The sequence below is a fragment of the Kryptolebias marmoratus genome, linkage group LG7 (genome assembly GCF_001649575.2).
Source record: "Kryptolebias marmoratus isolate JLee-2015 linkage group LG7, ASM164957v2, whole genome shotgun sequence".
Classification (NCBI taxonomy): Eukaryota; Metazoa; Chordata; class Actinopteri; order Cyprinodontiformes; family Rivulidae; genus Kryptolebias; species Kryptolebias marmoratus.
In genome coordinates this window covers 19,657,972-19,685,111 of record NC_051436.1, presented here as the reverse complement: position 1 = coordinate 19,685,111, position 27,140 = coordinate 19,657,972, and the positions used below count along the sequence as shown (strand labels likewise).

At 39.5% G+C, this 27,140-nt stretch overlaps 2 protein-coding genes across 2 annotated transcripts in view; both read right to left on the bottom strand.

Annotated features, from left to right (window-relative positions):
- kiaa0232 (KIAA0232 ortholog) overlaps positions 1-1,502 on the bottom strand; it is a 12,589-nt gene extending 11,087 nt beyond the window's left edge. The window contains exon 1 of the mRNA XM_017422082.3: positions 1,297-1,502. The gene's annotated coding sequence lies outside the window, so the exon portion shown is untranslated. The remainder of the gene's footprint in view (positions 1-1,296) is intronic.
- A 24,553-nt stretch (positions 1,503-26,055) lies between these two features.
- Positions 26,056-26,866, bottom strand: LOC108239393 (protein S100-P). The gene is made up of 2 exons (XM_017422073.3): positions 26,635-26,866; positions 26,056-26,300 (listed from the first exon to the last, which is right to left on the bottom strand). Exons 1-2 carry the CDS (start codon positions 26,785-26,787, stop codon positions 26,157-26,159), a joined length of 297 nt encoding a protein of 98 aa, XP_017277562.1. The 5' UTR covers positions 26,788-26,866; the 3' UTR covers positions 26,056-26,156.
- Between the last annotated feature and the right edge of the window lie 274 nt (positions 26,867-27,140).

Genomic DNA, 27,140 nt, shown 5'->3' with positions numbered 1-27,140 from the left:
TGGGGGTGGGGGGTGGGGGGGGCAGTAGTAGTGAAACATTAGAGAAAGCAATGTGTCTCACATGGTAACAGAGGACTCGGACACCGACGTGCAGAGCAAATGGAGGCTGCGAGGATCTGATTGGCTGACCCGGGCGTCATTCAGCGGGGACATTTCTCACTGTAACCCGTCGGAGACGTCAAAAGGGCAAGATAAGAAGCTTTGCGGTGTGCTACCACACGTTTTTAACAATCAGCACCCTTCGGTACATCCATATTGTGTCACTCAAACAGAGCTGGAGAACAGCTGTCAGGTTAGCTGGCTGATAGTAGCTAAATATGGCTGACCAGGGCTTTTACAAGGCAGCTGTTATCTTCTTGTACGCACATTTATTAGCGCCGGTTAGTCCCTCACTGCGCTGACAACACGTTTAATTCACCGAGTTCGTTCAGTACTGCTGAATGAAGACCAAATTACGCTTCTGTCAAACCCACAGTGAAGGTAGGTTATCCCCTCAATGTCTGACACTGACAGAAAAAAACGACATGGATTAAAAAAACTTCCCGTTATCTGCTGTACGAGTGTTTAATAATATTGTACGGATACTACTGGTTTGTTCTGAACAGCAGCGATTCACCGGCCTACAAAACAAACTTAAATACCGTCGAACATGAATTAACCGGGCTCCACAAATACGTCACTGAATTATTACTAGAAGTTCGGTAACAACTTGTTCCGTCGGCTCGCAGCTGAACGAAAAAAGGTTACCTGGACCACCGACCTTTAGCCACATTAGCTTCCATGGAGCGACAGTCTCTGTCACGGCATATTCTTCGTTTTATTGCAACTCTGACAGGAATTATTCAGACGGTGTGCGAGTTTACAGACTTCTGTTTCTAATAAGACTTCACTGTCTTGTGACGAGCAGGTGAACAGCGGTTCTGGTCGGTGACAGAACTCCAAAGGGTCTCCATTTAAAAACAGCTAATGCTAGGCCAAACTTGCAGCAAAGACGTATAACATGTTCAAATGCCAAAAACTCAACACAGCGTAAAAGAGAAGGTTAATAGGGTTTTTAAGCAAACGTTAGCTAATGCTAGCTCTCACGTAGCTCCGCTTGTTGTTGTGACCGAGGGGGGAGGAACAGCGGCTGCCCGGTACCAGAGGACTGTCAGACGTTTTTTTGCCTCAAAATGTGCGCCATATCGTCACACGGCGATGTAGTAAACAAGCTAAACATCTACACACCTATTTAGTGGGAGCTACGGTATCAAAATGCGGAAAGAAACTTCCAAGCCGGTTCGCTGGTTTCCTTACCTGCCGTGGCCTGAAGTGGAGAGAAGCAGCAGCGAAAGGGGAGCGGCTAGTTCTCTCCCGCTGCCCGTTCCGAGCTTCGAGCTCTGGAATCCGCTGCGGCAGCAGCGCCTATCATGGACGCCGACAGAAATGGCGCTGTTTTCACGTCTAGCGCTTCTTCAACGGCGTCAACGAAACCGGCGACATTCGGGCTCAAGAGGAAGGAAGGTCATTCCCCGATGACATAACAGTGGTAGAGCCAACATGTCCGCCCCGGAGAAACAGTTTCATTCTGACGCGACTGTTGAATGTGCCTCCCTCCGCGTTCGTAACCAGGCAACAGAACGAAGTGCTACCGTCCTGCTGCTGTTGGTTTGATGCTTCCGCCAGAGTATTGCATCAGAAGTCCAACTAGTACTCTGATCATGTTCTCATACAACTCTGGCATGAATAAATATTAAAATTATAAATTGTTGTAAAAAAAAATCCCAAACGTTTTAGCATACATAAATACAAATGTTTTATCTTTTGAAAAACATAATCTCTGTTCTTTGAAAAACTTGAGATTTTTTTAAGAGTTGCCTGCTATAGTTAGATTTTATACCTGACTTATATATTTAGAATATCTGTATGTGAAACCAAACAGGGCCGGCATTTATTTAACTTTAAAATTCAAGATGTAACAAAAACAGCAACAATAATTTCTGTTCTTTAAAATTACTATTCATTTATTCATTTAACAACGCAAACTGAACATGGTTTAGGTTACTGTTTCTGGATTTTGTAAATGAACTGTTTTCTTTATAACATGTGTTTTTAAAGGGTTAAATTATTTTTGTGTACCAGTGATAAAGTTATCAAATATTTGAGAGATGTTATCTTTGATTCTTTTGCAGATCTGACACATTTTTCATACAACCATTGAGCACCAATGGCACTTCTTTGAGTAAAATCAGGTTTACAGTTTTACAGGTTGTTTTTTTTGTTGTTGTTTGTTTGTTCCTTGTTGTTGTTGTTGTTTTTTGAGGAACAGTAACATGTTTTTACATGAACGAGTTTAGTGTCACTACAGTTTTCAGTTATTTTCTTTTAACTCAAATTGTCTTGACTTTTACAACTACTGACCAGCGCCACCAAACTCAAGCATTGACTTGTTAGAGTACAACCCCACTTCTGAAAAAAAGCTGATGTAAAATGTAAATAAAGACAGAATTTGCTTATCTCAATAACCAATATTCATAAACATATTGAATGTTTAAACTCAGACATTGTACAATTTTGGGGGTGGGGGGGGGGGTAAAATGTTCATTTTAAATTTGTAGTCAGCAACACATCTCAAACTAGAATTACTCTGAGAGCACAAACTTCCATTAAAAACAGCCTGATCCAGATCACCACCAAAGTTTAATCAATTGTCTCTTGTGACAACCCCAACATTTCATCAAAATCTGTTCATTAGTTTTTAAGCAATCCTGCAAACAGACAAACAAACAAACCAACCAACACCACAAAATATAACCTCTTTGGCGGAGGTAAGAAGTTGGGACGGGGCTACATTTATTACTGTGAATCATCCCCTCTTCTTTAAACAACAGTCTGATGAACTGAGGCGAGCAGCTGCTGGAGGTTTTGGAGGGAAATGTTGTCCCATTCTTGTCTGATGGAGGACTATAGAGTCCTGGGTCTTCTTGGATTTTTCATTTTATGATGCATCAAATGTTTTGGTGAGAGGTCTGGACTGCAGGCAGGTCAGTTCAGCACCTGGACTCTTGAAGCCCTGCAGTTGGAATGGATGCAGTCTGTGGTTTAGTGTTTTGTTGAAATTTGCAAAGCCCCTCCTGAAAGAGACATCATCTAGTGGGAGCATCTGTTTTTTTTTTCTAAAACCTGCATATACTTTTCTGCATTGATTGTGTTTTTCCAGATGTATAAGCTGCTCGTGGTACTAATGCACACCCATGCCATCAAAGAGGCAAGCTTTTAAACTGTGTGCTGATAACAGGCTGAGCTGTCCCTCTTCACTTTAGTACGGAGGATGTAGTGGCTATGGTTTCTAAAAAGAGTTTCAAATTTCAATTCCTCTGACCCCAGAACAGTATTCCACTTTGCCTCAGCCCATTATAAATGAGCTTTGACCCAGATAAGTCAACAGTCTTTCTGGATGTTGTTCACTTAAGGCTTCTTCTCTGCCTGATAGAGCTTTAACCAGTATTTGTGGATGACACTGTGAACTGTGTTTACAGACAATGATCTGTGGAAGTGTTCCTGAGTCCATGCAGTGATGTCCAGAACAGAATCAGACCTGTTTTTACTGCAGTGGCTCCTGAGGGCCCAAAGATCACAGACATCCAGTACTGACTTTAGGCCTTGTCTTTTGAGCTCAGAGATTTCTCCAAATTCTTGAAATCTGTTGATGATATCATGAACTGTAGATGATGGGATATTCAAAGGCTTCCCAGTTTTCTGTTGAGGAACATTCTTCTGAAATTGTTCCAATATTTTTAGACACAGTTTTTCTCAGACTGGTGAACCTCTGCCCGTCTTTACTTCTGCGAGATTCAGCCTCTCTAAATGCTCTTTTTATACCCTGTCCTCTTAGTGACCTGTTGACAATTTACCTAATTTGATACAAAATACTCTTCCAGTTGATTTTTATCCATACCACTTACCACATACTACTGTATAACCTTTTGTTGCCCCTGTCCTAACTTTTTGGGAATGTGTTGATACCATCAAATTCAAAATTACCTTATTTTATTCTTGAAATGATACTCGTTCTTAGTTGAAACATTTGATATGTTTCCTATGTTCCGTTGTGAATAAAATATGGAAGGACTGGAAACAGTTGTGTGGAGTCTGTGCACCTGAAGAAAAATCAACAGATGTGAGTGTGTATGAGACCCAGCTGAAAAATTACAACATCAGTCTGTGTAATATTGCAACACTTCAGAGGGGTCCCTTAGGGCTCATCAGTAAGTAAATGTTGCGTTGATCTTTATCAGGAGCCAGTGTGTTACATTCAAACACTGACCTCGGAGAACAGAAGAGCCACAAGGAAGTAGGGATTTTTCACCATCAGTATCCTTAATATGCTCTATAAAACATCCCAATCACTTATAAAAATCTTTCTGCCTCACCAGCGTTCCATCCTTCCTAAGACTGATATGATCTTCTCTGGGTTTCAGTCACGACCAGAGTTAACGTGCCACAACTTAACATTTGCAGAGCAATCTGTTCTGCTCTTTGCTCTGACAGTTTTCTCATTCACCAGCGTTAATTAACAGCCAATTTGGAGCAGATGGACGAGGGTTGGCGACATTATAGTGGGGTGACTTCACTCCCATCTTGTGAAAGGCAAATATTTTTTACAAGTTGCACGTTGTCTGCCCACCTTAAAAGCAGGATCCCCGTGTTCTCTGAGTTAGTTAAGACTGTCTGAGTGGATCATTTCAGTAAATTAGACTCCATAATATAGCTTTTTTTTTTACATTGGACTTTTATTATAGTGAAATTTAAAAGTCTAGTATTTCTTTAGAACCATTTGTGTGTTTTTTAACATAGTTAGCTGTGGCATACATCTTGAATCAGATTGACTCCATAAGTTAAACAGTGGTACATGTGTATCAAATGATTACTTTCTGTGAAATCCATCCATTTGTTCATGTTCATGATCCAGACTGCTGTATGGATCAGTCCACCAAGGGTTGAGTAAACTTTTAACTGACTAGATGTGCTGATCAGGCAGACTGATTAATGCAGCAGCCTCGATACCATCGGCATGATATACGCAGCCTGTCTTCTCTCGGCACACATACATTTGTGTAGTAACACAAATGTTTGGTTCAGAAAACAGCAACAAGCTAAACAAATGGTGTCATGCAGAACTATAGAGGTTTAATATTAGCTAATGTAGCGTTCTCTCACACTGGTATGTTGTTTTTGAGAAAGTTGTTTTGTAAGCCCTTCAAAACATTAAAATAAAACTGGTCCTTGTTTGGCTAGCCATTAGCCTAGCCAAAACTAAGAACTTTTGCCCTTTTCCCCATACCCTCTGCTCTATGACTGATGTCATGGCTGATAAGGTGCTAACCATTGATAACTATTAGATAGAACATCACTTCAAACTGAGTCTCTGCCTCACGTGGAGGAGTTTGAGTATCTGGGAGTCTTGTTCACCATTGATCGGGCCTCATCTGCAGTAATTAGGGTATTGCTTCGGTCTGTCGTGGTGAAGAAAGAGTAGAGTTGAAAGGCAAAACTCTCGATTTACTGGACCATCTACGTCCCAACCCTCACCTATGGTCATGAGATTTAGATCATGATCGATAGAACAGGATCTGATCTGATTAGGATGCCTCCTGGACACCTTCCTTTGGAGATTTTTTGGGCATGTCTCACTGGGAAGAGACCTTGAGGCAGACCCAGAACTCACTGGAGGGATTATGTATCCTCTCTGGCCTGGGAACACCTTGGGATCCCCCAGAAGGAGCTGAAGAGTGTTGCTGGGGAGAGGGATGTCTGGGTTTCTCTCCTGGACCTGTTTCCTCCGTGACCTGACCATGGATAATCGATAGAAAGATAGATGGATGGATCGATCGATCACTTCAGAGTTGACTGGACTATCCTTTTAATCTAAACAAAGCAAATTTGAGCAACAAAACCCATAGACCACAGGTGTCAAACTCCATTCCTCGGGGGCCGCTCTCCTGCATGTTTTAGATGTGTTCTTGCTTTAAAACATCTGCTTTAAATGGATGACTTGTTGCCATGCTCCTGGAGAACTTGATGATTTGGTGAGGAGCTATTTAAACCATTTGAATCAGGTGTTTGGAGCAGAAAAACCTAAAACCTTCAAGACAGCAGTCCTCGAGGCCTGGAGTTTGACACCCCTGCCATAGACCAAAACTGTCAAAAACTCAATCTTTGCAAGACGGAACGTTTTGTTTCAAGTACAAATATTGCTGACAAATTTGGGATCCTGCCCAAACCAAAAACATTCCTCACATTTACTTTAATCTGAAATAGTTTTGTTTTCAGTTGCTGCCTGTCAAGGTTTCAGAAATTAAGAAATACAGTGTCAAGATTAGGCTTTTCAAAGGTACTTGTTTAAAATTAGGAAATAAATATACAGTTGAAACAAGATATTTACATACACTGAACATAAAAAACTCATGACTATTTTTTCTCAGTCTGACATTAAATCAGACCAAACCATTCATGTTTTAGGTCAGTTAGGATTCCCAAAATTATTTCTATTTGTTAAATGCCTGACAGAGAGAATTTTTTTGGAGAATGTTTTATTACTTTCTTCAAGGTCAAAAGTTTACTTACATTTTATTTGGTAGCATTATCTTTAATTTAATACTTCACAGTTAGGATGGTGTAAGCTTCCCCCTTTTTCCTCCAAATTGTCATTATGGCCAAACAGTTCAATTTATTTGACTTGGGTCAAATGGTTTGGGTTTCCTTCCACAAGCTTTTAACAATAGTTTGTAAGACTTTTGTCCCATTCCTCCTGACAGAACTGGTGTAACTGACTCAGGTTTGTAGGCTGCCTTGTTCACTCGCCTTTTCAGCTCTGCTGAGAAAGTTTCTATAGGAATGACATCAGCATTTTGTGATGGCCACTCCAAAACATTGACTTTGTTGTCCTTAAGCCACTTTGTAACTAATTGGCAATGCGCTTACAGTCATTGTCCATTTGGAAGACCTGTTTGCACTAAAGCTTTAACATCCTGGCTGATGTCTTGAGATGCTGCTTGAATATTTACACATACTGTTCTTTCCTCGTGATACCATCTATTTTATAACATACACCAGTCCCTCCTGCAGCAAAAGACCCTCCTAACACGATACTGCCAACCCTGTACTTCACAGTTAGGATGGTGTAAGCTTCCCCCTTTTTCCTCCAAATGGTCATTATGGCCAAATAGTTCAATTTTAGTTTCATCAGACCACATGACATATCTCAAAAAATTAAAGTTTTTATCCCTGTTTTCATTTGCAAACTGTAAACTGTTTTTTTTTTATGTTGTTTTGAGAGTAATGGTTTCTTCCTTGCTGAGTGGCCTTTCAGCCCATTGTTGGTTTAGGACTTGTTTCTCTGCGTGTAATGACTCTGACCAGCTTCAGCTAGCATCTTCACATGGTCTTTTGCTTTGGTTTTTGGGTTGATATGCACATTTGGCACCAAAACACATTCATCTCAGGAACACAGAACTCGTCTCCTTCCTGAGTGGTATGATGGCAGAACATTCCCGTGGTGGAAATTGTGTCCAAGGATGAGCCAGAGTTGTGGAAGACAACAATTCTCTTCTTGATATCTTGGCTAATTTCTTTTGATTTTCCACTGATGTCACATAAAGAAGCAGAGTGTTTGAGGTGTGCCTTAAAATGCACACAGGTTAACTCAAATTTTGTCAACTAACTTATCAAAAGCTTACAAAACCATGACATCATCATCCAGGCCTTCCCAAGTGTATACAAACTTGAGGCTTTGGGCAGTACAACGGATTAGTGGTTAGCACTGTTGCCTCACAGCAAGAAGATCCTGAGTTAAAAACCCTGGGTTGGACCCAGGATCTTTCTGTGTGGAGTTTGCATGTTCTCCTTGTGTTTCCTCTGTGTGCTCCGGTTTCCCACAGGCTAAAAACATGCATGTTAGGCTGACTTCAGGCCCAAATAGATCTATGATCTCAATGGGACTTGCCTGGTTTAATGAAGACAGTAATAAACAAATTCATTAAAAACATTTTCTCTCTCATTATTTGGTATTTAACAAATAGAAATAATTTCTAGTCTAACTGATCAAAAACGGGACAGATTTAGTCTGAATTAGTGTCAGACAGTGAGAAAAAAAATGATTCTGCATCTTTTCATACAGTATCTGTAAATATCTGGTTTCAACCATATCTCTGACCTATAATTCATTCCGACATAAAAGTTTTCTAAAGTAAAGGGATGAACTAGTGTTGTGCTGGCACATAACAGACAGCTTTGCAAAAGGAACTTTTTCACCTGGATTTTTTGGCACTTTGTTACCAGCATTCTGTCACAAAGAAACAATTTGTTACCATTTAGTTGAATAAAAGAAAAATACACCCCTAAATTGTGGGTTGACATGTATCAAAACAAACCTTTAGCATAAACAAGGTGATTTCCAATAAACTATTATTGTGTCCGGTCTTTGCTGTATTTTTTACCCTTTTTACTTAAAGCCATGGATTTCAGACACTGTTCATCTACTGCTGAGAGGGTTTTAGGGCTGACACTACTTATTTTGTCCTCCACCTTTTCCATTTTCCTCATTTCTTTAAAACAAAAACACTGGACTATGTATCTTAGCCAGGTACATGAACTGGATAGAAAACAAGTTTAGAAAAGTAGTCAAAGTCCAAATAAAAACTGTAAAAGACTTTCAGAAAGCCTGAGAAACTCTTCATCGGGACCACATTTAAAGAATATAGGAAAGTCTGGCTGCTTGAAGCAAAATGTAAAGAAATTAAAAGCTGAGCATTCCTTAAAGAAATCCTTATCACTCATCACCTTTCATACCAGCGTTTTAGACTAAGATCATCTTATGACAAAGTTGTGGCCGTTTTGGTCAAATCTTGAAAGTACTTTAATGGGTAATCTAATGCTCAAAGTATATGCTGTGAAGCATTCTCAGCTACTAGTACATCACAGTTTAGCTCAATATTTGTCAAATTGACTTAGTTAATGTAATTTTTGTGTAAAGTAATGTTGATTAGCTGTGGCAGCCATCTTGATTTGGGCTGACTCCAGAACTTGATGAGTTGTACATGTACATCTAATCACCATGTTTGTGTAGATTCTCAGTCATCTGGAACATGGCAAATCGTAAGAGTTTCAAAAACAAGGCAATTGGACTTTGTTTTTGTAGTTGAAAATGTTTCACTTCTCATCCAAGGACGTTTTCAATTCAAAAGAAAACTGTGGAGTTCCAGGCTTTTAAAATGCAGTGAGGTGCTCCTTTAATGCAAGCTTAAACCACATGCAAATGACTCCCCCTTTATTCCCTTCTGGGGGGTAATTAGTCTGTCAGTCAATCTCCAGGAAACATTAGAGAACATTAAAGATTTTCCTATGTTAACAGTGAAAAAGTTACATGTTTAATGGCTGAATCTGATACAGATTTTAGCCAGGTTACTAGCTGGTGCTGTGACTTTTGTATTTTAACATCACAAGCATGTGTGCAGACACTTCAGTCTCCAGCATGAAAACAGTTACATCTAAAATGGTGAATGCACATATGTTTGTTTGGACTAAGAGTGAGGCTGTATTGCTCCTATAGGTTTAAAAGGCTCAAACAGTACTCTGTTAACCGCCATTGTTACTGTCATTCATCTACTCGCCCAAGCGCAGATAAAATGTTGATTGCAGCTGTCACACTGATGATGGTCGTTTCCAAAAACTTGCACTTTGAGACCTGGATTCAAAAAGATTCAGTGTCAGAGAATCCTATCACTCTTGTTGTGTAGATGAACAGCCGAAACGCAACAGAAATGTTCCAGCGTTACTTAAAAACAGCATTGTGTAAACCGCCCATGTCTGGTTCACAAGAGAGATGTTTTGGCCAAATGCATGAAGATGTTACTGGAGTGAAAATGACTGGGGATCATGCTTAATGTGCCATTGTAGGTTTGGAAAAGCTGAAACCTCAGGCCTTCTCTTCCATTTAAAGTTGGTCTTTCTCGTTTGACATACAACTCAAACCGTCTGTCTTCTCTGTCTAATATATGAACACTGATGTCCTCAAAATCCCTCTCACCTCACAGCAAGAAAGGCGCAGGTTTATCTTCCGCCCGGGGCCTTTCTGGGTGGAGCTTTCCTGTTCTCTCTGTACATGCTTGGGTTTTCTCCAGGCATTCTGATTTCCTCCCAAAAATCAATTAACTGGTAATTCTGATGCTAAATGTAAATTGTCCCTAAGTGCAAGTGAGAGTGTGAACGGTTGTCTGTCTCTTTCGTCTCTATGTGTCCCTGTGATGGGCTTGCGACCTGTCCAGCATGTACCCCACCTTTCGTACAGTGACTGCTGGACCAGCTTCCCTACAACTCTGCATGGAAAATTAGGTTAAAAAAAATAGTGTCAAACAAACAAGGCTGATTTTAATAGCTGGAAAGACATATTATGCAATGGGTAGAGCTCAAAGTTTGTGCTGTGTGTGACTCTCAGCCACTACCACTGAAAAAGTTAGCACAGTGTCTTTAAAATTGACTGAATTATCATCGTTTTTGTGATTTCTAAGGTCAATTGGCTGTGTCGGCCATCTTAAATTGGGTTGGCTCTAAAATGTAATCAGTTGTAGATGGACATCCAAGGGTTACTTTCTGCAAGTTTTATTAAAATCTGTCCAGTGGTTGCTAATAGAGAGACACACAAACACATGTGGACACACGGACATGGGCAGAAACAGTATTGCCTGCCTTTTGCCTCACTCGGGTGGGTAGGCAAGAACTATTCCTTATTACACACTTGTATAACACACTTATAACTCTTGGTTTATCTAGGCTAAGTCAGTATTAGCTTAGTTAGTAACAGCAGCTAAAATCACTCTTAAATAGTAAGTTAAACACATGCCATAGTGTGTTTCAGTTCAGTGTGAATTCTTCGTGCGATCCAGGAACATGTGTGTCTGTAAGGTAGAAACACGTTACTGGAACTCCCTGTAGTTCCAGTCCAGCACTCATCATAAAACAATGCAGTTAAATATGTGACCTGACTGAATCACCCTGACATTTCCCTGCATTTCTCAGTTTTATCTTCAGACGGTTGACGCTAATCACGTTATCCAGATAATCTGACTGATCTCATGAAAGCTCTTCATCGTCATCATCATCAGGAACATCAGTCACACGAGCAGCAAACAACAAGTGCTTCTGAAGTTGACACACTTGTCACAGTAATCCTTTCAGAGAATTAAAATACTTGCTCCCCTAAGGAGACCAATCACAGCTTGGTGCATTTATTGAAAAGACCAATCAGTGTCTTTGAGGAAGGTACAATGTCCCGCCCTCATCAAAGCCTTAAACTCTGGTTCCTCTTTATTGTCTCCAGACCTGTCTAGTCTCTGTCTGGATTCCGTGCCATCATGCATTTTACACACTTTCCTAACTGTCACTTGTCTGGTTGTAATATTTCTTTCTGTGCATGCAAAGTTTCTGCAGGCACTAAACCATCTGTCATCTGTATCTTCTAGCAAATCACAACCTATTAACAAACTTGGACTCCTATGAATACACAAAGGCCCGTATTTCATTTTTGGTGTTGACAGAATCCTCGTCTCAGCCGTTCTCATTATTACTATGGCATGTTGCTGCATTCATGCAGCGACTGGCAGAGGGGAACAGGTATGCAAAGTTTCGTCAAGAGCCAAAAAACAATAAGTAAAGAGAAGTGCCGCAGTGCTGTGTTTAAAACAGTCCAGGTTGATCATGTGAAGACGGGTAGTTCTCTGTCTTCCTGTTTCTCAGAATCCTGATGTAATTAGTGTCTTTTACTGTCTTGGTTTGCAAACCAGTCATAGAGAATCTTGCTTTATTTAAACAAGGGAAATCACTTTTTTTTGCCAAAATGCAGGGTGAATGCTGACTGCTGAATGACTTTGGTGAAAATTGCTATAGAGGTGAAACTAAGTGGCTAAAATGAGCAGTACACAAGCAAAAAAGCTAAAATATGCATTCCTTCAAAGCATGCTAGTTTCGTTCTTTTGTGACTGTTAGTGTGTGATAGTGATAAGATCAGGTGGACAATCAACAGCTTTAACTTTAAGTTGAACTCCAGCTAACATCTATTATCTATATCTATTCCTAGACAATTTTTTTTCATAGATAGTTACTAAGCTGTCTGTTTGGCCACTTATTTCTGATCTTCTGGTCCCCATCTTTGCGTCCATCCTTTGGTCAGCAGCAAAAGATTTTCTGTCACCACTTGCAGATAGTTCTGTGGGTCACTGGGTTCTTTTTACAGTAGACTATTTTTAGCGCGGCATGTTCTTTTTCTGCTTACAACACCTAAAAGGTCATCGTCAGTTTAATACGTGTTAACTGCTTCATCTTTATGAATTGGTATTTAGAGATCGGATGGCCGCGCAATCGATGCACATCAATCTGTCTGATAAATTAATAGTTTCTGCCTGTAATCCTGTCCAGGAAATTAAAGTCACACAGTTTTGAAAAGTCTTTATTTTTACATTACCACAAACACGTTGTTTAAATAAATGTTCTAGACTCAAGACTAGAATAGAGGCCAAATGTAAATTAAGTTTGCAGAAGCTTCAACCCCAAAAAGTGAAATCCAAAAACTGGATTTTGAATATGCGTCAACCGCAGGGCCCCTCAGGGTCTTTTAGGAGCTAAATAATGAGTTCAGACGTCAGAGGTCTTGCAGGAACAGAAGCCCCGGAGGCGCTGATGGCATCAAAGCATTTCTGTGTGTGCTGATGGTTTGGGATACACTTGTGTATGTGCTGGATCACGGTGAAGTACGGCTGAGACCTCTGACAATGCATGAATGTTTCTGCACAGAAGGATAACGATAAAGAGGAACAAAGTCTCCTTGTCATGTGCTGGGCTGCATGTGTGCGTGTAGGAGAATAAAACAGAGCGGGTCTGTCTGCGTCGGGACGGCGCGCAACCCATGTTAGTTTTAATTACATCACATCGTGGATTACACCATGGGGTCACAGTCTGACCACACAGACAGACTGCTATCAGGGCTCTGCAGGCGTGACTGTGTTCTTTAAGCAAATATCATGTCGTCCTGCGTCAGACCACCGCCTGTTTGCAGGCAGTGAAAGATCACTGATAGCTGATTCAGCTGCTTTACTGAGCAGCTCCACATGGCTAAGGATAGTTTTAGTTTCACTTTGATGTCATTGAGTTTTTGGGGGGTTTATGAACAATCATTAAACTTCAAATAAATGTAACCAATTAGGCAAACTTAGTAGAGATTTGTCCAGATTGTAACCTAAAAAATATTTGAAAATAAAAGCTCTAACACTTGACTACTCAGGCTACAATGTCGTCACATTCTTAAAATAATTGCCTAAGTCATTTTTTTCAAAAATTATTTTTTTGCCTAAATCATCTCAACAATCAACAAATTGTTCAGTTTTTTGTGTTTCCTGAAAAATTGCAAAAAATTACTTAGGCAATTATTCTAAGGTGACGATGTACCACTTTACGTGACTTTGGTATTAAGATTATTTCAGTTGAGTTTCTCTTTTCATGAAATGTTATATTTTCCTAAAACTAAACAGTTATTTTTGAAGTCCTAAACCTAAACAGAAGTGAAAACAAGAAGACATTTTAGTCTAAAGTAAGATTAAGATATAACAATTAGAATTGGGTTTTTCTCTCTCTCTCTCTTTTCTTATTAAAATTAAATCTGTCTTTTCTTGACACTTTCCCAAACATTTGTCCAGCTCTACATGCAGATGTTTTCCATGCGCATGAAAAGATAAATCCCTAAATTTTCTTGAACGAATGCATATCGCCTGTTGCCTTTCATACCAGAGTTCTAAAACCGAGCTCCTCCCATGTTAGGAAATATGAAATCTTTGTGATCTTTAAGGGCTTAAATTATGTATTGGGAAGGACTCTACAAACACACCAAATTACAGCTCAATAATTGTTTCTTAATTCTTTCTAAGTTCAGTTTGTTTGTGGTAACCACCTTCAGGTTGACTTAAAAAATTATTCAGTTGTAGATGTACATTCAAATAATACTTTCTGAAAGTTTAATTAAAATCCACTCAGTGTTTCATGAGATCTTTTGCTAACAGACAGAAAACATTGGCTCCAGTAGGTTATGCCAAACTGATCGCCTCATGCGATCAGTTTGCATTCAGAGTATATGTTGTGGATCACTCTCAGCTACTACCACTACAGGTTTCAGCTAAATATCTGTAAAATTGACTGAATTATAGCCATTTTCATGTTTTCTAAAATCAGTTTGCTGTGGTGGCCATTTTGGATTTGGTTGATTCCAAAAGTTAATTAGATGTACATGCATGTTTAATGATTACTTTCAGAGAGTTTCATTAAAATCCATCCAGTGGTTCATGAGATCTATTGCTAACAGACAGAGACACACATGGACACACAGACAGCCAAACCATTATCGCCTGAGGAAGAGGAATTTATGCCCCAGTATACAAGTCAACAGATCATGTTCCACAGCAGTTTCATGGACTTGTGTGAGACTTTTTTAGGAGTGAACAGTCTCTTTTTTATGCCTCTAAACTTGTTTAAAGGTGCCTGTTGCTCCACAAACCAGTTTAATGTGAGTGGGTCAAAGGTCGCAGCACAGACACAACTGACTGGTATGTTTTGTGCTTCCTTCCTCTAATTATCAGACATTTCAGTAATGCTGACAGAGACTACAGATCTGGTCTGCAGGTAGGAACAGACCAGCTGATTTCATAAATCAGCATGCAGCCAAACAGGCAGAAAACCAGCCGCCCGTCTGACAATAACGCCCTCAGTGACACTAATTTGAAAGGAATGCGTGGTATGGGAGGAACTCAGCAGTGTGCTGTTTAAGCCCTGGCAACACTTTGTTGGCCCAAACACAAACCTAAGGCCGTCCACACGGTCAACAGGTCTGTCTCGGGAGACAGGTTACCATGGAACAACACACCCCCGGACACAGACTTTATTTGGAATCAGATCTATGCGTTATTTCCTCTTGTTTTGCAATGCAAACTCACCACATGACTCATCACATTCAGTTGGCACTAAAACCACACACTCAGCACATAAATTTAAACACTTCCTGCAGCTTTAACTGCTGGGGTTTAAAGATCTAGGGCCCCAAATGCAGAAGGCGGAACAGATCTTTATCAGATGGACTGTCAAATTTCAGTAAAGTGAAAATTTATCTAAATAAATACTGTTCCTAGGACTGAGCTCTTCTGGACATAGATCTCAGGTTGTTTCTGGGATCGTTTGGAGCCACTCTTCCAGTTTGGGGGTCACAGCACCGAGTGGGGACCAATGAAACCTTGGCTCTCTACAGCTTCTCTATGTCATATTTCAGCCCGTAGTATTTCTCGAGCTTCTTATGTTCCCTCTTCCTGATGTGACAGTCACTTGGGACTGCTACGTCTATCACCACTGCTTCCTTCTGTGTCTTATCTATCACCACAATGTTTGATTGGTTAGCTATCACCTGTTTGTCAGTCTGGATCTGGAAGTCCCACAGTATCTTAGCCCTGCCATTCTCCACCACCTTAGGTGGAGTCTCCTACTTTGACTGTAGGACTTCCAGTCCATACTCTGTACAGATGTTCCTGTACACCAAAATTAAAAACTTGATATTAGACAAGGGCCAATCTCAGTCAATGTATAATAAAATACATAAATTAACCTTGGTTTTAGATGTAATATGTCAAACCATTCATATAGAAATATCAAATACCTTTTCCAATTTACATATTAATAGATTTTAGAACAAACATACTTTAATGAACAAAGAGAAACAGGTTGAACTTCAAAAGACACATCGTTAGTATGCATTTCTTATGCCTAACTCCCTACCATCAGCTTTTAAATGATTTTTTCTAAGTAAAACATTTGATCACAATCCAATAAAACAGCTAAAAAGCCATCAATAAAACTGATCATACAGCTACTAACATTTAACTTTGAAACAAAAAGAAAGTACAAAAATAGGTGACATACATTAAGGCAGACTCGCTGTTACTCCGATGCACATAAACTCAAGTCAGTTTCTAATACAGTTTCTTGGCTGAAAGTTTATCAACAAGAGTTTAATCAGTCCCATCTGATGCTCTCTGTTGCTCTTTCCTCATTAAAAGCAAAGATTACTGAGAAATTAAAATTTAATTTTCTTAGCTTCAAAGTAACTGTCACTAGAAGTAAAAAGCCTCCGTTTTTTAAGCAAAATGAGAAGCATCAGAGACGTGATCTGTCACAGACTGGAGGGCTAGATCTAATAAAATTGAAACGTTATCTTGGGGGCCAGATAAAATGTTGCCAAGGGCCTGATGTGGTGTGTTTGCCTGGGGCTGCTGTGGCCCTCTGGGGCTGGATCCACCTGTCCTCTCTGCTCCTGGGTGCTGTAGATGGCAGGCCTTCTACTGTTCACAGCTCTCTTTTAACTGTGCATCTCCAGGTGACATTCTCGCACACATACACTTACATAACATGTTTTTTTCTTTGTTTTTCTACGCAGTCAGTCTTTCTGTCTTTCTGTTACACATACGCTCACCCACACACACACACATACCGACACGTTCACACACCGTTTCACAAACAATCCTGATGGTTGAACGTCATACAAACAGGTTACTATTACAACAATGTGGCGTGCCTACTCTGACGCTAGATTCAGTCTTAATTCAATAAAGTAAATCATGCAATTAAAGATATCCTTTTTGGAGAGAAAATCTGTTCTGGCACACGGAGGTAGCCGCCTTCTCTGTATGGTATGCCTGAAATGCCAAAACAGGACACATAAAAAAAAATATATATATATTTGTAATTTTTCTGTGCTACTATCAGTATATGTGATTATAAGTTTCTATCTTTAGTAAAAAAAACAAGTCTGTCTCTTCAAGGTATGCTGCACATTCATTCTTTTCAGCCTATATACAGGTCTGACTGGTGCAGTGACAGTTTACGTACAAAAGACTGTCTGAAATTTGTAAGCCATATCTGCAATATTTGATCTCATTTAATACAACTTTGCTAAAATCGACTTTTGACTGGGTCAGAGTTGATCAATACAAAACAAACTCTGTTCTGTCAAATAGTTATCAATAGTTAGTACTTTAGCTATGATATCAGTCCAGTGGTGGACAAAGTACTCAACTATAGTACTTGAGTAAAAGTATTGATACTCATGGTCAAATCTTACTTAACTACAAGTAAAAGTTGCTCGGTCAAAAATGTACTCAAGTTAAAGTACTGAAGTACTCACTTTTGAAAATACCTAAGTATTCAAAAGTACATGCATTTAAAAGTACTTAAGTATTCAAAAATACAAATTAAATTTTCTAATATCAGTATGTTGCTGTATAATTTTGCAGAACCTTGTAACTTTCAGAAACCACCTGATGTATCGACGTGTAGAAACACTCTGCTGCAACTTCTACACCACCTGTACAGAACTTCAGCATAAAAATGCTACAAAAAAATAAGGATTTTTTTGTCTAAAAACACACCAAACCAGAGAGTCTTGACTCTCCTCACACTTTCACTATGAAACAGAGGTTTAAGGTTGAATCTATTACCACAAAGTAACGACTAGCTTCCTGGAAATGTAGTGGAGTCAAAAGTACAATATTTGAATTTGAAATGTAGTGGAGTGAAAGTTATAATTCCCCCCCACAAAAAAATTACTCAAGTAAAGTAAAGATTCTCAAAAATTTACTTAAGTACATTAATCAAGTAAATGTACTCAGTTACTGTCCACCACTGTATCAGTCATAGAGCACGGAGCACGGATAGCATGTCCAAGCTAGGCTAATGGCTAGCCAAACAAAGGCTCGTTGTTTAGTGTTTTTCGGCTTATAAAACAACACTTTCTCTAAAATGACATACTTGTGTGAAAGAATGCTAGATTGGCTACTATTAAACCTCTGAACTTCTGCATGACACTGTTTGTGTAGTTTGTTGCTGTTTTCTCAACTGAACATCATCCTGTTAAACTATACCCAGGTGCCATGGTGGTGCAGTGGTTAGGGCTGTTGCCTCACAGCAAGAAGGTCGCAGATCCGTCTCCTGGCTTGGGGCCTTTCTGTGTGGAATTTGCATGTTCTACATGTGTATGCGTGTTTTTTCTCTGGATACTCTGTTTTCCTCCCACAGATCAAAAACTGTGCATTTTAGGTTACCTGACAACTCTAAATTGACACTAGGTGTGAGTGTGAACGGTTCTGTCTAGCTCCGCTCTATGAGGCCCTGCGGTGGATTTGGAGCCTGTCTTATCACTCAGTGATGGAGATAGGCACTAGATCCCTACAACCCTGCTTGGAAAAGCAGGTAAGGGAACTGGCTGGATGGGTGGATAGACACGTATGACTGATTAACTTTTGGAGTCATTTCATTTGAAGATGGCTGCCACAGCTAATCCACTTTAGCCAACACAAAAAAAGGCTATGACTCATTAAGTTTTACACATGCTGTGCTTAAATTTAAAGGCGTGGGAGTCTTTCATAACACATACTTGCAATATTGCTTGAATTTGTGCACAACATTGTTTTAAGGTTTAACCAAAACAGCTACAACTCTCAGCATGAGATGATCTCATTCTAAAACTCGGGCATCAAAGGAAGCAGGTGATATGCATTCCTTCAAGGAATGCAAGGCCTTCAGTTTCCCTATGTTTAGCTGGACTGCTCAGTGCTACACTAGTGACAAAATTCAGTTTATATAATCCAGATTGAAACAACCCACAAGTGAAACCAGTCTGTCAAGTTTGCTTTCAAAAGTCCCAGAATTACTGTGGTCTGTCAATTAAAGCAAACGGTGCTCCATGACGCCTACCAAGGCAAGTAAACACCGGGGTGAAGCACACAGACAAAGAGCTGCAGTGTGTTCACAAATGTGTTCCTACTGCTGCTAGTTGGGCCACGGGATGAGCTGGACACCGTGGCGGATCATATGACCACAGGCGTGTGGCTTTAAAACAGAATGACTTATTCATGGCTGCCCTGCTTCCTCACATGGACGTGCTCGGTAATGTACAGTGAGTGGGTGTGTGTTTCGGTGTGTTTCCTTGGTCAAAGTCTCTGACCACAAACCTCTGCACCAACTCTCAGTTTGGGAATGAAGCCCATGGGAAAAGCTTTGCTCCAGAATTACTCAACAGGAAACCAGTCGGTTTAAAATCAGTTTATCATCAATGCACTAACATAAACAATATTTCATCCCGTTAGAAACCAGATCACTTATACTGGCCAAATATGTGGTTTAAAACCAATTCCATCTCCATCTCCATCTTCTACTGCTTATCCATGGTTTGGTCACGGGGGCAACAGGTCCAGGAGAGAAACCCAGACATCACTTTCCCCGGTGACACTCTGCAGCTCCAACTGGGGGATCCCAGACCAGAGAGGATACATAATCCCTCCAGCAAATTTTGGGTCTGCCCTGAGGTCTCTTCCCAGTGGGACATGCCCGGAAAATCTCCAAAGGGAGGCATCCAGGAGGCATCCTAATCAGATGCTTCGTCATCCCTTTGGATGACAGAGCTCCTCACCTTATCTCCAAGGCCGAGCACGGCCACTCTTCGAATGAAGCTTATGTCAGCTGCTTGTATCTGGGTTTTAAACCAGTGGTTCTCAAACCTTTTGTTCCATGCTCCCTATTGGAGGAAATTTATTTTAATTTATTTATTTTAACAATTGAATAGAACTAAGCACTTTGCTAGAACAATACCAGACTGCTCCATTAGCCTCTGATTATTCAAAAGTATCTAGAAGTAGAACAAATGAGTAATCACTTTTAGAACCGTAAAAATAAAGTCCATTTTGTGCACAAAAACCCAACAAATATAAACTTATAACAGCTCAAAATTATCACAGAATGAAAGGTTGCAGTGAATCTATTTTCAGTGTAATATTATTGAGTGGATTTATTTTTTTGTTCCACCTACAAGTTTGGTAGGACCAAATAAATAAATAAATAAGAGTAGTCACAAGAGCCTCCAAACCTAATTATGACACCAAGCATCCCCTCAAGGGGGCTCGTCCAACAATTTGAGAACCAATGTTTTAAACAGTAAAATCTTACCTGCAAACGAATAAAATACTTAGACAGAGGAGGATTTATCATTTGCTTTTTATTTTCTTACTTTCATATGTATCTTATATATTATATACGTATATTCTGGTGAGATAGTAAGATCCCAATCACAAGCAAATCCATCTTTACAGGCTCTCTGCATATGAAGAAAAAGACTATTATATATATATACACAGTATATAACTTTAGCAACAATAAAAGAGTAAAACCTAAGGGTATAAGGTTTGTTATACAGAGATGATTTGTTCCATTTACCTCAAAAACTAGAAGCTGGATTTGGGAACTGAGCTGCAGCTCAGAAAATCAGTAGGATCTGCTAATTATTTTACTCAGTAACCAATACGATACAATATAAGCCAAAAACAATGTATTTCTATGCTTTTAAACTCTGTAGAAAGTAACAGAGGCTGAACAGTACAACTGATTTAATCAATTTTTTGTTTATATGGTTTTTGTTTATTTGGTTGATCCAAAATGCTGCTGCTAAAGTTCTGAAGAGAGTTAGGAGGAGAGATCATATTTCTCCAGTTTTAGCTTCTCTCCATTGGCTCCCGGTCAAATTCAGAGTAGAATTTAAAATCTTACTCCTAACAAACAAAGCTCTCAATAACCTATTGTTCCATATTTTCCTAACAGAGCACTTTGCTCTCAGACTGCAGGTTTACTTGTGGCTCCTAGAGTTTCTCAAAGTAGAACAGGAGGCAGAGCTTTCAGTTCTCAGGCTCCTCTCTTGTGGAACCAACTTCTAGTTTCTGTCCGTGAGGCTGACACTCTGTCTACTTTTACAACAAGGCTTAACACTTTCCTTTTTGATAAATCCTATAGTTAGGGTTGGCTTGGGTTTCCTGATCTATCCTTTAGTTCTGCTGCTATAGGCTCAGACTGCTGGAGGACAAACTGACCACATTTCCTCACTCAGCTGCTGTCTTTACTCTCTCTACTCTCTGTGTTTGTATTTGTAATTATTTCTACAATTAACATGTTTTTCTTTGTCCTTCTTCCAGTAGAAACTCCACCTGGACCAGTCATTCTGTTTTTCATGTGTCTCTTTCCTGTCCTCTCAAACCGCAGCCGGTCAAAGCAGATGGCCGCTCATCCTGAGCCTGGTTCTGGTTCTGGTTCTGGTTCTGCTGGAGGTTTCTTCCTGTTAAAAGGGAGTTTTTCTTCCCACTGTTGCCAATGTGCTGCTCAGGATGGGAGACTACGATGAAGTGAAGATTCAACACAATCTGTTGGCATCCTTACATAGATAACTTTTACTCATTGGCTTACATTATTTATGTAAATGTTTTTGTACAGTGCCCTGAGACTTTTGTTGTGACTTAGCGCTATATAAATAAACTGAATTGAACTGATTTGAAGGGTTCTGAAAGAAAAGAAAAATCTAACAAATTTACTTTGCAGTTTAGTGGCAATAAATAGTTTCTGGAATTCTTGCCTGTCTTACTGTCGCTTCATTTTTTAAATTGAATTGACATTTAGATTTGTGTTCTTAGTTTATTTTAAATCCCTGGTGATGAAACTTTCGCATCAGCTTATTTTTACCTTCACCAGGGAGGTTATGTTTTTGGTAGTGTTGTTTGTTTTGTCTATCTGTTAACAAGATTACTTAAAAACTAATTAACAGATTTAGATTTAATTTTGAGGAAATCTTGGGGTTGGCACAAAAAACAACAAGTGATCAAATTTTTGGCGTTGCTCCAGATCGTACAAGAGTTCAATGGCACCAGTGACCTATGGCCTTGGCGGAGGTGTGCGTTCTCCGAGTGCTACTAGTTTGTTTATATTTCTTCTACCATGTCGACCAGGACTTTTTGGAAAAGAACATGTTGTATCTCCACAGAACTTTCCTGGTTAAATAAAGCGAAATAAAAATATGTGGAGCGGCCTGGTATTAAACTGTGCCCCTTACATTTTGTACCAGAGCTACTGTCTATTACCTGTTAACACTAAAAAGACATTTATTATCACTTAATAAATCCACTTTAAGGGTTAGATATAGATTAACTGTTCTACTCTTTTAAACTTGTTTTTTTAGTCCTGAACATTTGATTCAAAGTCTAAAACTGTGGTTGACACAATAAAACTATAACAAAACCTTATGATCGCCCACAGCTAAAGGCAAAAGTTGGTGTTTTTGTGTTGGTCTGTGTCTGTTTTGGTTGTTGTGTTAGCAAAATATGCTGTGAATCGTTTGATGGATTTTAATGAAACTCTGAGAAAACAAACATTGGAAATACCTCTGCACCTGATTAACTGTCAGAGTCAAACTAATTCAAGACAGCCACCACAGACAACTGGTTTTAGAAACCACAAAAATGGCTTTGGGTCAGTCAGTTCTACAAATTTGGAGATTTTGGAATCTAACAACCGAAGCACTGACTTAGCCAACACAAAAACGGTGATAACTTCAGTTTTACATAGATTGAACTATAGTTTGGTGTGGCACTACCCGAGCATCATCCTCAACACACACTCTGAGCGCTAACAGATCTCTTAAGATCTTGCAATAATATATAAGGTTTCATATTTACAAGGTTTGACCAAAATTACTATGCCTCTATTTTACAACATTGCAAGATAATTTAAGTCTCCACCACGCTGCTCCTCTCCACCAGTATCTCCTAGCCCCTGGGCCACATCCTCCTCCTCTCTGGACACCTAATCCCCATAAGCCTTAATAATGACCCTGAACAGAGGGGGGGCAGTTTGAGCTTAATGACCTTGCAAGCCGATTATTTCAGGTCAGCCACATTTCACAAGCCGCTGTGCAAGGCCTTGAACTGGACGAAAAGGATCAGCTCCAGTCAGGCAGAAAAAGAGCGATATCCGAAGAAGGAAGAGCCAGACTCCACTCTGAAAAACCTTTTATTTTTCTAAAGACGAGAAACTGTTTTTCTGCCACTAGAGGGCAGCAGATACATTAGGTAATTATACAACTGTCTTTGGCTGGAGAAAGTGTGTCAATTGGCCACTGCTCTCTGGTTGGCTGAGAGACAGCTGACCTGAATTAAGCAGAAAATATCACAGAGATGGATTAGGAGGCAGCATTACCAAACATCCAACGGCGACCCCTTCACTCTGAGGCCTGACACCTCAGAATAATCTGGAGCAAAGACTCTACAGGTCAAATATCACCTGATGGATCAGTTCACTCTGCAGATCTGGGTCATTGTCCCGATGAAGACCAACACCGTCTGTGTGTTGACTTTTCACGCCTACTCGTGTTCAAAAATAGTCTGCTCAGAAATTGTTTGCCTTGTGTGTGGCTCATATCGTCTCTTGAAACACCAAACCACAGCTCGACCACTCGCTTGAGATATTTGCAGGACTTCTTTTCCACTGCGTGCAGGCAATAGAGCGAAGTCGACAACATGGCGTCAAGCTTTAAACTCAAACAAACACTATTCACAACATAAGAATTACAATTTATTACTTTAACTTGATTTAAAATGGCCACATCAACTAAGGCTATATTAACAGTCACTTTTTCACACAGGGCCATGTAGGTTTAATTTTTTTCCCTATCAACTCTCCCGTGGCTTAGGTTCAAATGGATCCAAAGTTACGAGGGCTTCTCTACCTCTCTTCAGGAGGGTTAATGAAAAGGACCTTCATTTAAAAACTGCATTTTATGTTCACTTGTGTATCTTTGTCTAATACTTAAATTTGTGATCTGAAACATTTAAGTGTGATAAACATGTAAAAGAATAAGAAATCAGGAAGGGTGCTTTTTCACACCACTGTATGTCATGAGCTCACTCATAATCTTATTTTGGAGGTTTGACTAAAACTGTGACGACTATGTCATTTCCCAAAAAAAGGTCATCTTAGTCTAAAACTACAGCATGAAAGGTGGAGGATGAAATGCCTTCCTTCAAAGAAAATTTGGTCTTATGTGTGTTAAGAAGTAATGATACAAAAAAGTGATAAGCTTTCGTCTAATTTCACTATACGTTTCACTATAAGCTCCCACATGAAAACAGCAGACCTTCGTGTGAACAAGGAGCTGTTTTCATTTGGGATTTCACTTTTTTTGCTGAGGCTGCACAACTGACTCATGTATGCAGATGGTCCTCAAGTGAGCACATTTTGAATAGGGGAACTTTGAATAGCTGAATAAAGAAGTTGCTAATCTTTGGTAATCTTATTTCAAGGAAAGTGTGCAAGTATGCACATGTGCTCATTATGAGCTGATTAATTTCACATGCAGCCAAATCATCTATGACCACAGAAAGAAAAACCAAAAGAACAATCTGACAATAAGCACTCCAGGACTTAACATATGCTCCTGTATGTACTCTAACAAATTAATTCTCATTGGGGACTTCTGGGCAGAGTATGTTTTTTTAAAAACACCAGACTCTTATGTTAAGAGTCATGTTTTTTTTCTGCATTGATGGTCGTCACGGAAGAATATTGATAACCTGAGATTTATTGCAGTTTGTGCTTTTTTATGCAAAAGTAAGTGATGAGTGAATGTTTCATTAGAAAATATGAATTCAGAAATACTACTACTACTACTACTACTACTACTACTACTACTACTACTACTACTAATAATAATAATAATAATAATAATAATAATAATAATAAGCTAAACTGTCTTAACATGTTTTGTGTGTGTATGGGTGTGTGTCGGGGAGAGTGTTAGAGTGTTAGACTATATCAAGAGCTGCAGCACAAAACAATGAAACTTAAGCCATAACTAATTTAACTTCTGGCTAATAAGGGTGATAATACAATTAAACTTAAGCTTACAATTAAAAGTAAATATTTTAAAGAAATGACCCTTTAAAATTAAAGTATGAAGTATTTTCAAATAAAAGCATTAATTTTTTTTAAAGGTATTTTTGTTGTTTTGGCCTGTTTTAGATGAAAGACGTAGCTATAATGGGGCACGCACCTCTCCATCTCATAGAAATGTTAAAGAAAACAGCTGCAGCCTGATGCAGATCCAGATACCTAACAGTGTTTTCTGATCGTTATCATGTACTGTAAACATGCAGTACTGTGAATGACTCAAAGACCACAGAGGAGCGGGCACAGCTCTTTGCACCATGTCCGCTGTGGAGACAGTAACGACGAAGATGTTTTGTAAAAGAATATGTATGAGGGCAACAGACTTCACTACATGGCCTAGTTCCCAGATCTTTTTATTGGTCTTATTTTATCTCATTTAAAAAAAAGTTCTAACAGTATTTTTTAATGTTTGATGCGAAAAGGCACAGACTAAAATTCACACACACACACACACTGACACACACACTCAACAACACACATGCATATGTTCATGCCCACTGACAAACACATATTTCAACATCCGTGTCTGCGCTCAGCACACTCACATTTGCGCCGTAACACGGAAAAGTGTAGCTGTTTAATGTTAGCTGCTCGCGTTCTTTCACAACTGTATGTTTCTGAGAAAGAGTTGTTGCCTGAAAAACAATTCAAAAAGAAGAAGAAAAACAAAACAAGCCCTGGTTTAGTCATTAGCCTAGCCTGGATGAAGACTTCTGCCCTTTACTCCGCAGTCCGTGCTCTATGACTGATGTCACAGCTGAGAACTACAGAGAACTCTTTGACAGAACATCACTTCAAAAATTAGACCAGACCTTTCATGTCTTTCATTTTGATCTTTCTTGCTGTCAAATTTTGTGACACTGTGCATATTGGTTTTGTTTCTTTTTACGTTTGTCTTCCTATTAGTACTTTTGCTGTTGTAAGTTTTGGTGGTTTTCATAAGAAGAACCTTGAGAATATTTCCTAAGTGTTTGAGGAAGTTCAGTAAAAGGAACTAAAACAGCCTAAATTCATGTTTGAACACTAAGTTATGTGACTGCCCAGTGTGCTTTCAGTTTTAGCCTCCCTAGAAGTTGCATATTATTTATACATCCTAAGCAGAGAATGTACTACTCCATTCATGCAAATAACTTCCTATTAAATACAGCTTCACACAGAAAGGCTTGATAACAAGGTAAATGTGGATAAATCACTTTATTGCTTGTCATATAATAAAAGTAACCATGAAGGTTTCATGTTTTTGTAGACATTGTTAGACTATGCCCTTGTTGTAGCCCTCCTCAGTTCTTTTTGCAAGGGACGTTGTGGGCGCAACAGAGCAGACAAATGACAAAAACAGAAAACTCTTTGAAGTCGATCTCGTTGTCCCCGTCACTGTCCAGAGACTCCAGCAGCTTGTCCCCGTCGTCTGAGTTCTTACCTGCCTGTATGGAACAATTAAATCGAATTAGTCTTTAGGTTTGCTGTTCTGTTGGGAACAAAGTGATTTCTTTAAACTCCCTTTAACTTGCAAAAAGAAAGTCATTAAAGATAAGGTCATTGAACTGAGACTTCTTACTCATGAGCCTAATTGTAACCAATTAAGAACACAAAATCTGCCTTAACATCTAAAAATGAACAGCTGCAGAAGTAAAAGTGTATACATACAGTAAAAAAGTTAGCAACAAAACTTGGTAACATCATGTAAAATGGGTATTTGATGCCTAAAAATGGTCAAATGTGGCCTTTTAATAGTAAATGGAAGTGGTTGTACTGTACCTTGACCATCCCAGGCAGCTCCTTCTCCAGCAACGTCTTCGCCTCCTTTTTGGTCAGTGTGTCTTTCTTCCCTTCTTGTTTAGCATATTTTTCGAAGACGTTGATCAGCATGCACAAGGCTGTCTCCAGCTGAGTCGGGTTTTGATGGGCCATTATTCGGGTGCAGGGAAGAATCGAAGAGGCGCTCAGATCAACCGGTGGAAGTACAGGAAGCGAAGGAAGACTGAGCCGGCTGTTTTTATACCTTGGTGGTATGGCTGGATTACAAAGACTGGGTAATGATTAGTGTTTACAGTAGGCGGTGGCTCCAACTGTGCAGACAATACCTTAGTCCTACTACGCCTAATGTACCTTTCAGAAGGCAGCTGCACTTATTTACCCGTTGATTTAAGGAGAGGCTCTTCTATTACCTGAACCACAAGGGGATTTGACTGGGATTCTTTTTTAAAATTTGGAGCCAAACTTATAATACATTTTAAGAATTTTATAATGCACATTGAGATTTG

Excerpts from the sequence above, each read along its gene's own strand:
- LOC108239393 (XM_017422073.3), bottom strand. The coding sequence starts at position 26,787 with ATGGCCCATCAAAACCCGACTCAGCTGGAGACAGCCTTGTGCATGCTG. Across the intron at positions 26,301-26,634 it reads AGCTGCCTGGGATGGTCAAG|GCAGGTAAGAACTCAGACGA; the intron begins GTACAGTACAAC and ends TGTTCCATACAG.